At 44.3% G+C, this 12,285-nt stretch overlaps 1 protein-coding gene across 2 annotated transcripts; it reads left to right on the top strand.

The window, feature by feature from the left end:
- The first annotated feature begins 1,860 nt into the window (after positions 1 to 1,860).
- LOC129169777 (arrestin domain-containing protein 3-like) lies at positions 1,861 to 7,527 on the top strand. 2 transcript variants are annotated; one of them, XM_054756514.1, is made up of 8 exons: positions 1,861 to 2,523; positions 4,439 to 4,520; positions 4,604 to 4,751; positions 4,825 to 4,930; positions 5,031 to 5,287; positions 5,378 to 5,531; positions 5,607 to 5,755; positions 6,783 to 7,527. In XM_054756514.1, the coding sequence occupies exons 1-8, from the start codon at positions 2,244 to 2,246 to the stop codon at positions 6,858 to 6,860; spliced, it is 1,254 nt and encodes a 417-aa protein (XP_054612489.1). In that variant the 5' UTR covers positions 1,861 to 2,243; the 3' UTR covers positions 6,861 to 7,527. The 2 variants fall into 2 exon arrangements, with proteins under 2 accessions (XP_054612489.1, XP_054612490.1); XM_054756515.1 differs by having other exon boundaries at positions 1,870 to 2,523; positions 4,828 to 4,930.
- Positions 7,528 to 12,285: the final 4,758 nt, after the last annotated feature.

The following is a 12,285-nucleotide window of genomic DNA, read 5'->3' as shown; positions in this document are numbered from 1 at the left end:
GGATAAAAGTTGTAAAGAACTACTACGTTAATAAACCGCTGTTAATAAAGTCATTAAAGTGCATCGGCGACGTGAGTCTCTCCTTCCCCACAACAAGGGCATTACAGTATTGACCAGTGCACATTGTCTCACACCAGGAAATAAACGGTGTCACTGTCTGCAACAAGCTCAAAAGAAGACGGCTTTTTTATGTGGAACAACTGACAGTTTGTGTGGATCTTGTGAATGATTGTGACTGAGCTAGGACTCAGTAATTAAAGTCTACACACGACGGCTTCATTGATTGAAAAACTAAACTTTTTCGTGCATGAAGCTTCTACTTGAGTTGGTAATTTGGCCGCTATATGCGGTCAGATATTGACCAACGGAGACAAAATGGGTACATTAGACAGGTGACAGCTATACACAGGGTCTATAACACGCAAATTTTCTGCGGGGGATTTTTCAGTGGCCGCTATAGGCAGGTGGCTGTTCTATACAGGTGGCCGATAAGACAGGTTTGACTGTATAAGAAACAAACAAAACAAAGAATAAATGTGCAATTTGTGAAAAATTTGGTTGGTATACAGTATATTATGACACTAAAGTAATAAAATTATGAGGAAAAAATGTACACTAAGAAAGTTGAAATATTTGTTACAAAAAAATTAAAACAGCAAAAAGAGCAATTTAAGGAGAAAAAGCTAATCCATCCGTCTTCTACACCGCTTCTCCTCGTTAGGGTCACGGGGCCTATCCCAGCTGACTTCGGGCAACAACAGGCGGGGTACACCCTGGACTGGTGGCCAGCCAATGGCAGGGCACATATAGACAACCAACCATTCACACTCACATTCATACCTATGGACAATTTAGAGTCACCAATTAACCTAACATGCATGTTTTTGGAATGTGGGAGGGAGCCAGAGTACCCGGAGAAAACCCACACACACACACGAGGAGAACATGCAAACTCCACACAGAAATGCCCAACGGAGAATCGACTCAGTTCTTCCCGATCTCCAGGCTGTTACTGTGTTGGCCAACATGCTAACCACTAGACCACCGTGCGGCCAGATATCAATGTTATTTGTCAGTGATAACCCTGTGATTTTTCAGTATGTGGCCCTCGGTTGAAAAAGTTTGGACACCCCTGGTCTACAGACCGTGAGAAGATTGCCAACACCCTGAAAGTGAGCTGCAGCACCGTCGTCATGTGGTCATGGAGGCCTGAAAGAGGACTCCACAAGCAACCTGTGATGTTCTACTCAACAACATGCTCAAGACAGTTAAGAAAATAATGCTAACCATGCTAAATATTCACACTTTAAGCAAAATAAAATACAGAATAATGATATCCACACTAAATATTCACACTTTGCGAGCCATTTGGACATTTCCATGAGGGGTGTGCTCACTTTTGTTGTCAGCAATTGACACATTAAAAGTTGCATTGACTTATTTCGAGGGGATGGTAAATTTATTCTGTTTTCCGAACTGAATAGTGACTACTTTACATTGCATCAAAGCGTCTTTGTTTTTAGGGTTGTCCCATGAAAAGAAGATATCAAATGTTTGCAAAAATGTGAGGAGTGCACTCACGTACACACACTGTGACATACACTGTCAATCTAGTAATCAAATAGTCAGTCATAGTGTTAGGACGCCCCCCAGGGGCAGCACATAGAAAGACAACAGTAAGATGAAGTAATGACAATTCATCAAGCTAGTTAAATAAATTAAAAACTATAGGTGACAATATCACACTTTTAATTATTGTTATGTTTATTATTCTACATCTGTTCTTAATATTTGGTTGCTAGGTGGACCGAAGGAAGTGTCCACTTGTGTTTGTGCTCCAGGCTGCACTTCCGGGTTGTGTTTGAGTGACGAATTCGTTGATGGCTTTGCGAGTGACGTCACAATCGAGTCCCCTCTCTCATGATCATCGGAGCGTGTGCGCGCAGGGGTGCTGCGGGAGGACACATGCTTCTCGTGCGTTTACGGCGCGCGCCCACGCCCAGTGATGTTATTTTTGCGCATGCACGCCGCCTTTAAGAGCGCAGCCTGCCTGCGCGCGCCGCAGCACTAACGCACAGGCGAGCGGAGGAGAGCCGAACCGAGACACCATCAGCTGAGCGGGTCCAACCTGATGAGCCAGCACCGACGCCGGGCCGGCTCCGTGAGGGCCACCGGGACCTAGGCCCACTGGGCTGTGCTTTTGCCCACCTAGGACTTGTCTTCTTGGTCTTGGACCCGCCGTCATGGTTCTTGGTAAAGTTCGGGCTCTGGCTGTGTGCTTCGACACCCTGAACGAGAACAACCTGCCGGTGTTCTCCGGGGGGGAGCTGGTGTCGGGCCGGATTGTGGTGGACGTCACCGGGGATGTTCGCGTCAGGAGTCTGGACGTGACCGCGAGGGGGGTCGCCAAGGTCCGCTGGACCGAGTCCCGAAACGCCGGAGCCAACACGGCCTACACGCAGAACTACACCGAGGAGGTGGAGTACCTGCACCACCGGGACTGTCTCATTGGCGAGGACAGAGGTGAGCCACCGGAACCGAAGCTCACCCACACCATCATCATCTTTGACACTTTGACACTTTGAGCAAAGTTACACACACTTTGACGTATAAGATCCAAAAGGGATCAGAAACGGGAAGGCTGTCGTGTTTGGACCTTTATGCGACACAAACAAGTCAAGTGATGACATGAAGGAGAGGAGGACAACTCCCTTTTGTTTGCTAGAAGCGGTTCAAACCTGTTCACACTCACGCACACACATGCACACACAGACGGGGGGGGGGGGCTGTGCGCGTGCGCGTGTATGTTATGAAAGGCCATGAAGGACAAGATGGTTCATGTCTTGTCTGAAGTGTCTCACATTCTCCATCTTCGTTTTGCTGACTAAGCGGGTTCTTTGGGGAGGGGGGAAGGTCATTCGTTTGTGTGTGTGACGTCATGTTTGTTTGTTTTCAACATCTTGTTAGTCGGTGGTGACAGCGGTCCCTGCAGTGTCGGCACCCTCCTGGCCACAAAGCTAACAGTCTAAGTTGGCTCTTCCATCCACTCTAAAGACTTTTATTGTGAAAGTCTTGTTTGTTTGTTGTTTTAATTTGTGAATGTTTGGACGTCAACACGTGACGTCAACTTCTTGTCAACTGCACGCCCCCCACCCAGCTTTACATCCTCCACCCTCCTTGCACGCGCCACATGGCTGGAGAGGTGTAGGCGGGGCTGGTGTGGCCTCGCGCCAATCATAGCTTGCGCTCTTGTCTGCTATGTCTCTCTCTCCTCCAATGAGAGGCGGAGTCACCCAGCCAGGAGGATGCTGCTCAGGCTGGTTCTGACCGGTCTGCTCTGCTCGCTGCCGGCAACTTGGCAGGCTCACGCGCACACACGCACACACTGTTCTTGACAGCATAGCAACACGCGCACCAGACTGGGGAAGTCATGATTGTGTGAGGCGCGTGACACCCCGACTTCCTGCTCCATGGAAGCGCGTGTACGTCGACACCAAAGCTGACTATTTCTTTTACACTCTCACGTGACAACAACTTCTAAAATACAAACTACTACTATTAAAACTACAGTATATATATACTGTACTACTATTAGAACTGGTACATTACAACTTCCACTATTACTATTGGAAAGTATATATTTATATAAAACAGTATATATATACTATTACTACTAAGGACTATATACTACTATTAAAAGTTCTGCATACTATTTGAAGTACTATTTACTACTAATACAGCTCATATTTACTACTCTTAGAACTACTATGTGTTTATACTGTATATTACTATTAGATTACATATACCAATATACTACTATTGAAAGCACTGTATACTTATGTACTATTAGAAGTACTATATACAACTACTCCCAAACTACTATATATTTACACTACTATTGGAACTACTATTTACTATATACAGTGTACATATATACTACTACTGACCTACTAAATATTTGTATACTACTGAACTACTATACCTACATACTATTATTAGAAGTACTATATACTTATATATTACTCTTAGAACTACTACATACTTACATACTATTAGAAGTACTACATACTCATACGCTATATACTTATATACTACTATTAGAAGTACTATATACTTATATATTACTCTTAGAACTACTATATACTTACATACTATTAGAAGTACTACATACTCATACTCTATATACTTATATACTACTATTAGAAGTACTATATACTTATATACTATTATTAGAAGTACTATATACTTATATTCTACTATTAGAATTACAATATACTCATACATTAAAACTACTACATACTGCCATTAGTGGTATTACTGTATACTACGAACTAGAACGCCTGCATACTACTATTAGTACTACTATAGTAGTAGTAGTAGTAAAGAAGTAGCTGATGTTGACGTGTGATTGACGGGTCACATGGCTTTGTGTTGCCAGACGAGGACGGCGTGGACGAAGGCGTGACGCTGCTTCACGCCGGCCTGCACGAGTTTGCCTTCAGTTTCCACCTGCCGCAGATGTGAGAGCACACACATACGCACGCACACACACACAAAGTAGCGTGTTGGCGCGTAGTGAACGTGCGGCGGCGTGTGTCGGCAGGGCGCTGGCGACGTCGTTCGAGGGCAAGCACGGCAGCGTGAGGTACTGGGTGAAAGCGGAGCTCCAGCGTCCCTGGATGCTCCCGGTGAAGGTGAAGAAGGAGTTCGTCGTCTTCGAGCACATCGACATCAACACGCCGCTGCTGCTGGTAGGCCCCGCCCCCCACCCCTCCCTCCGTCATGGCACTGTGTTGGCTGCGTGGTCACCATGGTAACCGTCAGCAGGCTCCTCAGGCGGGCAGCAAGGAGAAGACGCTGTGCTGCTGGTTCTGCGCCTCGGGTCCCATCTCGCTGAGCGCCAAGATAGCCCGCAAAGGCTACACGCCAGGTGAGCTCCGCCCCCTCCTCCTCCTCCTCCTCGTCCCGCTCACTCACGTCTGCTCTCTCTCTCAGTCCGACAGACTGATCTCTTCTCCCCTCTCTCCAAGGCGACTCCATCCAAATCTTCGCCGAGGTGGAGAACTGCTCGTCTCGCGTGGTGGTCCCCAAAGCGGCGCTCTACCAGACGCAGACCTTCTTCGCCAAAGGCAAAGGCAAGGAGATCCAGCAGCTGGTGTCCAACCTGCGGGGCGAGCCCCTGGCGCAGGGCAAGAGTCAGAGCTGGGAGGGCAAACTGCTCAAGATCCCCCCCGTGTCTCCGTCCATCCTGGACTGTCCCATCATACGCGTGGAGTACGCCCTCGTGGTGAGCCGTTGTCGTACTATTACTACTCTTGTACCACTATCGTAGTACTACCGCTGAGACCACCACCTGTGTCCCACCCCCCTCCCCCAGGTGTACGTGGACATCCCAGGTGGTCTCAACCTGTCTCTGTCCTTGCCGTTGGTGATCGGGACCATCCCCCTGCACGCCACCGCCTCGCGCACGTCCAGCATCAGCAGCCACGGCAGCGCGTCCAGCTGGGGGGGCGTGGCTGAGCGACCCGAGGGTATGCTCCGTCGCCGCGCGCCCGCCTTTTGCCATGCGGGCGTCCTCGTCTCTAATCGGCCGCTTGTGTTTCCAGCACCGCCGAGCTACAGCGACCTGGCCTTCTCCGAGGCGCACCGGCGCCACTGCCTGCGCGGCGCCGACGAGCGTCACGAACACGAGGCGGCGCCGCTGCTCGCTTACATCAGCGAGTTCAGATACCTGCCCCCCCCGCTCTACGCCGAGGTAAACACCGCACACTTGCAGTCAATGTTATAGTAGCAGTAGTTTCAACCTCAGGGAGTAGTTTAAAGTACAAGTTTAAAGATAAAGTAGTTGTACTATTTTAAAGTAGCAGTAGATTTAAGTTTGAAGTAATAGTTTAGAGCAGTCGTAGTAGTTGAATATTAGTTATAGTGGTAGTAGTTTAAAGTTAAAGTAGTAGAAGTAGTTTGCAGTTTTAAGTAGTAATATATGGTTTCAAGTTAAAGTTCCAGTAAGTAGTATTTTAAAGTTGTAGTAGTAGCAGTTTAAAGTTAAAGTAGTATTAGTTTTAAGTTAAAGTCCCTGTAGTAGTAATATTTTCAAATTGCAGTGGTTTAAAGTAGTAGAAGTTTAATATTAAAGTTGTAGTTTAAACTTAGCAGTAATAGTTTAAAGTTGAACTTGTAATGGTTTAAAGTTCTAGTAGTATTAGTACTACTACTTTAAAGTTGTAGTAGTAGCAGTTCAAGTTAAAATTGCAGTAGTAGTAGTAGTAGTAGTAGTTGATGAAGCTATAGTAGTAGCAGTTTAAAGTTCCATTAGTAGTAGTTTCAACTTCAGTAGTGAGTTTAGTTTAAGTCATACTGGTTTCTAGTAGTTCTCGTAGTAGTAGTTTAAAGTTGTATTAGTGTTGGTTTAAAGTTATAGTTCTAGTAGTAGTAGTGGTTTAAAAATTATGGTAGTATTTTAAAGAGCTATCAGTACAAGTAATGGCATTGGCATCTTATTTTGAAACTGTTTCAGTGGCAGCAGGAAGTAGAAAAGACGATAAACAAACAAACATGTTGTACTTCCAACATTACTACAACACTGAATGCAACATGCAGTCATTACTGCAATACTTGAGAGTGAATTCTTGGCATAAGCAAGTAAGATGATGCTAATGCTAATGGTGCTAGCATACGGTGCTAGCATGAAGTCACAAATAGCTAAAGACGTTTTAATGAAGTGAAGCTGTGAAACGTTTTTGCAACCTTCATGAGGTGTTTTTGTGGCCCCGCCCCCTCAGGTGGACCCGTATCCTGACCCGGCAGAGGCGTGTTCCGTCCTAGAGGCGAGGACACTGGACACGTGTCCGTCTCGCTGAGGAGGGAAGCCACACTCTGTCAGCTGTGCACAGATAACTTGTCACATGATCAAACAACACCAGTCACCCCTGCTAAACACCCCCACCCTTCCCTACCCCACCCGCCGAGGTCAGCTGACCCAGGATTGGATGACCGCTTGATTGATGTTCACAGACGCCCGGCGCGCACGCTGACGACGGGACAGGACGTTCCCGACAGACATCTAAGCGACTTGACCACGCCCACGTGCACGTGCACATATGTCTGCCCACGTGCACGCTGTCCTGGATCAGAGGACAAAGGTCATGTGGAAGAAAATAACTGATGATGACATCACCGATGCACTTAAACTGTATGAATGTGTTGTGTGTTTGTGTGTGTGTGTTTGTGTGTGTGCGTGTGTGCTAAAAGCACAAACGACCAACTTGGAGAACCACAAGTCGCCTGTTGATGTTTCTGAAGTCACAAAACTAAAGTTGAGCATCCAAAGTGAAAATGTTTACACGAGAATGAATTTGACGTTCAGACTTCCTCCTAAAAGTACAAAGTGCAATATTTTTATATATCATGTCCTTTTTAGCACAACTTTTGCATATCTTTCATTTCTCTGCATTGTTATTATTCATGTGATGATCTTCTTGCTGTCATGATCAAATTTTGATAAAAATAAAGTTTATTTTATGGAAACCTCGCTTTTTACTGCTCAACTTTTACCTTAGAGACAACAGTAACACGACTTTTTTTTATTAAAAAGTAGACTGAATTAGTCAAGTAGTTTGTAGCATGTTGACTGGTGTCCTTTTTTAATTTAGCTAGCGGAAGCAGGGATGAGCAAATGAATGAGTTAACTGGGACGAGTACACTGATCTGTATAATATATCTGGATAGCTCATACGCCGCCGTGCAAGCCGCTGAAGCCACAGAGACGCCATCTTACCACTCACATCTCCACTACAAATGCACAGCGTACACAGTGTACAAAGCAGATGAAGAGGCTAACAGAACATCTATATTTGACATTAAAAAGCGGGGAGATTCTCCCATTCCTTCAAGTAACGCAACCTTCGTCCCTTAAAAACCATTAGATACGTTATTCTCTATCTTTTGCTATATTAAATGTACTTTTTCCCCTTCCAATTCTCATTGCCTTTGGGACTAAATTGTACTGTGCACCCTGGCTCAGCACTCCCCTATAGCAATGATAGTTTTACTCCTCTAGAAAGAGATTTTCATTTGAACTGCATATCCTATCCCTTTTTTACACTAAAATCCATGGTCATCATCCTTTACTTTTTTTTCTTACTTTCATACAATTCACTATGCTCTCGTCTGTACAAAATATGAATCATAAAAAAGACAAGTTTTAAAATCATTTCACATTTTGATGATTTTTTTGTTTGTGTTATGAAATAGAAATGACCTCTTTTCTGATATAGAAATATATTTTAACAAAAAACAGGAATAATATGTGATAACCATAATGTGTAATAACCATAAACACACACACACACACACACACACACACAGAAAAAAACAACAACACTGAAACAAAACCATATGCTTTGGGCAAGACAATACTGTACGTTGTTTGCCGTCTCAAACATACCCATATGCATGTTCAGTAATATTATTTTCCAGAATATATCATATGAATGAATCCTTTTACGTCAGTCATTCAGCATTGTTGTTTATCCAAATGAAGGGTCCTTCCGACTCATTTGTATGCCAACTGGCTTGCTAACTGCACTGTATACAATGCCTGGTAAGCATCATGGAAGCACTGAGATTCTCCTTCCTTCAAGTAACGCAACCTTCGTCCCTTAAAGAAATACATTTATCATGATAGAACAAAAAAGTAGGTACATTACCTGTTAGCTATTATAGAGCTATATAAACCTATCAATTCTGGACATACATTTAATCAGAGGAATTTTACACGATCGAAAATATCTGAGAGATCGACAGTGCAAAACCCTTAAATGATCAATCATAAATCTACATTTCAATCATACTTACAGGTGAAATGTTCGTCCACAGCCTTTGAACTGGCGATTTGTGCAGTTAATAGCTGCACGTGCAGGCATCTTAAGGCAAAATTTGTGTCCAATCCGAATTAATAAAAGTTCACCACGAATGCAAAAGCTTGTCGAGAAGTGTTTCTTGCGAGTGGCAATATGGCGGCCGTGTGCCTTCACAAGTCATCGCCAATGAGCTATCCAGATATATAATACTGATCAGTGGACGAGTACCAGAGATGCTCGATTGGGTAAATCTTACGAGTTTTGAAGGACTCGTGAATCGCACAGCGCCACTAGCTTGCAGCATTCCCTGGGTCTCGTCTACAACGACAGCAAACAACTTTATTTGATTGACATTATTAAGTGGACTGAGTGATAGTCAACTAGTTGCTATGATGTTAAAAGTTAAAAATTTTTTATTTAACTAGTGCTAGCTGGGGTGAGTACGTGAGCGAGTTAACGGAGACAAGTCCCCGTCAATGAGCGATGTAGTAAAAAAAAATTGCGAATTTTGAACGACTCGTTCATGACTCGCACATCTCCACGAGCTTGCAGCATTTCCGGGTTCTGGTAGACACGGACAACGACAGCAACGCAGCTTTGTTTTATTGTAATTATTAAGTAGACTGAGTATTAGTCAACTAGTTGTTAGCACGTGAACTTGTTTCCTTTTAAAATTTGGTTAGCGGTAGCAGGGGTGAGGAAGGGACGAGTACTAAAGAGAGTCCTGATTGGGTAAAAAATTGGGAATTTTTAACGACTCGTTCATGACTCGCACATCTCCACTAGCTTGCAGCATTTCGGGGTTCTAGTCCACAACGACAGCAAACGACTTTATTTTATCGAAGTTATTAGGTAGATTATTTATTAGTTACACGTGGATCTTGTGTTCCAAACAGGCTGCTGGCAGTTATCAATATGATATCATCGACTCAACAGAAGCAAGCTAGCATGGCTAATGTGTTAGCGTTTACACAGTCCATTACCGTACATCGAAGTCAATTCATAGAATGGGGTGGAAGAGCACCCCCTGCAGTACTAACACACACACGCGCACAAGTCACATGGTTATGGCTTTTTGCGTCTCTTAAGACAATGAAGTTAGAAACCAGTAGAACGGTTACCGTCGAGTTGAGCACTAAACATTAGCTGTCGTCATGGCAGCCAGATGACGAATTCATCATTTGAATCATAATTTGACTGTAAATATGCTGACTGTTGGAAGTCATCTTGGGAGCAAAACACACACACACGCAGGCTGCTGGCCAAACAAGGTGACCTTGAAAGCTCCCAAGCTATGAATGACACACACACACACCTCACCAACCGTCTACAAACATGCAAACGGTCAACTTTTCTGAGACCCATTTACTCTTAAATGATGGAGGATAAAGCACAAAAAAGACGATGTGTTCTTTTTCATAAAATGTACTGATGTCAAGATCTTTGATGTTTACATTAAAGAACGCATATTTACTGAACATCACTGAAGTGGTGACATTTACGTTATTAGCATTTTGGCTATGATAACAAATACGTCACATAGGTACGTCAGGTTTTCCATAGCAATTTGAAGGCTAAAAGCCGGATAGTGCTATTTTCCTATAGCTTGTTTTCTTTGAAGTTATCACATAAATATGGTAGTGACACCCTATTGAAGCATAACTGTTAAAAAAAATTGTTAAGCTTCTGGAAATGATCTAGCTTACCTGTCACAAACTAACTTGTTGCTAAAGAATCGCTGTACTTTGTGATATGGGTTCGAATCTCCGTTGGGCATTTCTGTGTGGAGTTTGCATGTTTTCCCCGTGTGTGCTTGCGTTTTCTCCGGGTACTCCGGTTTCCTCCCACATTCCCAAAAACATGCATGTTAGGTTCATTGGTGACTCTAAATTGTCCATAGGTATGAATGAGAGTGTGAATGGTTGTTTGTCTATATGTGCCCTGCCATTGGCTGGCCACCAGTCCAGGGTGTACCCCGCCTCTCGTCCGAAATCAGCTGGGACAGGCTCCAGCATACCCGCGACCCTAGTCAGGATAAGCGCCATAGAAGATGGGAGTATGTTGTACTTTGTCGCCACCCAGCGCGCAGTTGGTGCAACTGCATCTACTCTCCATTAGCGACCCTTGTCAAGAAAACGGCAGAGACATTAACAGAGCATGTATATTTATTTAATGATATATTTCATATATTTATCTTCCAAATAGAAACAGGATCACATGGTTGAACAGAACCTCTGTGCATGTGTGTGCGTGTGTGTGTGTGAGACCATGTTGACTGATCAGAACCTCCTGAGAGCAGGTTGAGATTCTGATCAGCTGACAAAGACGACAAGCTCCTGTTCCAAAACTCAATATTTGATTTGGATTTTTTTTTGTGGGCTCTGCCCTTTTTCTCTACAGCAGCGTTCCAGACGACAACACTGTGATGTGGAGCTGGCTGGGTTCTAAACTACAGTGGGTTCTGTTCAGAAGCTGCTGAGGGTTTGGCCTCCAAATATACATTTTGATCAGCAAAATATTCAAATGTCCAAACAGCCCTCAGCCTGGTGTCCACACTGGGGAAAAAAACAAACAAAAAAACGCCAAACAGAAGCCGACTAAGGTTGGTGTCAGACCCGCTTGGCCCGCCAGGCGCTGCATGTTGCCATGGTGACAGGCCCACAAACACTTCTGCAAACGTCACGAATCTTTCCCATCAATCTTGTGGTCGCCACACCGATCACCATGGCAACCACCAGGGTCCGGCACCAGCAGAACTTTGGACTTCAAGCATCACTGTCCCGCAGTCCTCCTAAATGCTAACGCACAACAAGCTAACAGCTGCATGCTAACACTCTGCATAACGAGGCCTGGAGGGAAACTCGGGGCCCCGCCCCCCCCACAGGCTGGGTTGTGATCGGTTCCGGCGCCCGGCCTGGCCCCGCCCCTCACAGCAAAGATTGCGCACTCTGGCTTTTCTTCTTTCCAATTTCATCCAACGTCCTCCTCCGCACGATACTTCAACTTCCTGTCACCGCCCTCACACTTCCTGTTCCTTCTGACCTTCTCTGCCATCTGACGCTTCAACTTTTCAAGTCTTATTATGCCGTATTAACCCTTGATAACTTCAATTAACACTGATTACCATTTCATTAAGTCTTACTAACGTTTTATTCACGCTTATTAACGATTTATGAACACTTTTCTCAAGTCTTTGTGTGTTTCGCATTTGAAAGTGTGGGAAACTTGAGTCAAAACGTGTTTGTCATCATTGAATAAATAAATAAGATCATTTCTCAAAGAGCACAAAGTTCGTTATTATTATTATTATTATTATTACTATTATAAGGTCACTTTTTACTTGCGGGGTTCCTCCGGGCTCTCTTGTGAAACCTTTGGAGTTTCATGAGGATCTTTTTACTGAAGCTTCAAGGGTTTGATTATT

The sequence above is a fragment of the Dunckerocampus dactyliophorus genome, chromosome 17 (genome assembly GCF_027744805.1).
Source record: "Dunckerocampus dactyliophorus isolate RoL2022-P2 chromosome 17, RoL_Ddac_1.1, whole genome shotgun sequence".
Lineage (NCBI taxonomy): Eukaryota > Metazoa > Chordata > Actinopteri > Syngnathiformes > Syngnathidae > Dunckerocampus > Dunckerocampus dactyliophorus.
This window is presented reverse-complemented; position numbering and strand designations above follow the sequence as displayed.

Coding starts and splice junctions, on each gene's coding strand:
- LOC129169777 (XM_054756514.1), top strand. CDS start 2,244: ATGGTTCTTGGTAAAGTTCGGGCTCTGGCTGTGTGCTTCGACACCCTG. Junction 2,524..4,438: donor TCTCATTGGCGAGGACAGAG/GTGAGCCACCGG, acceptor TTGTGTTGCCAG/ACGAGGACGGCGTGGACGAA. Junction 4,752..4,824: donor TCAACACGCCGCTGCTGCTG/GTAGGCCCCGCC, acceptor GGTAACCGTCAG/CAGGCTCCTCAGGCGGGCAG.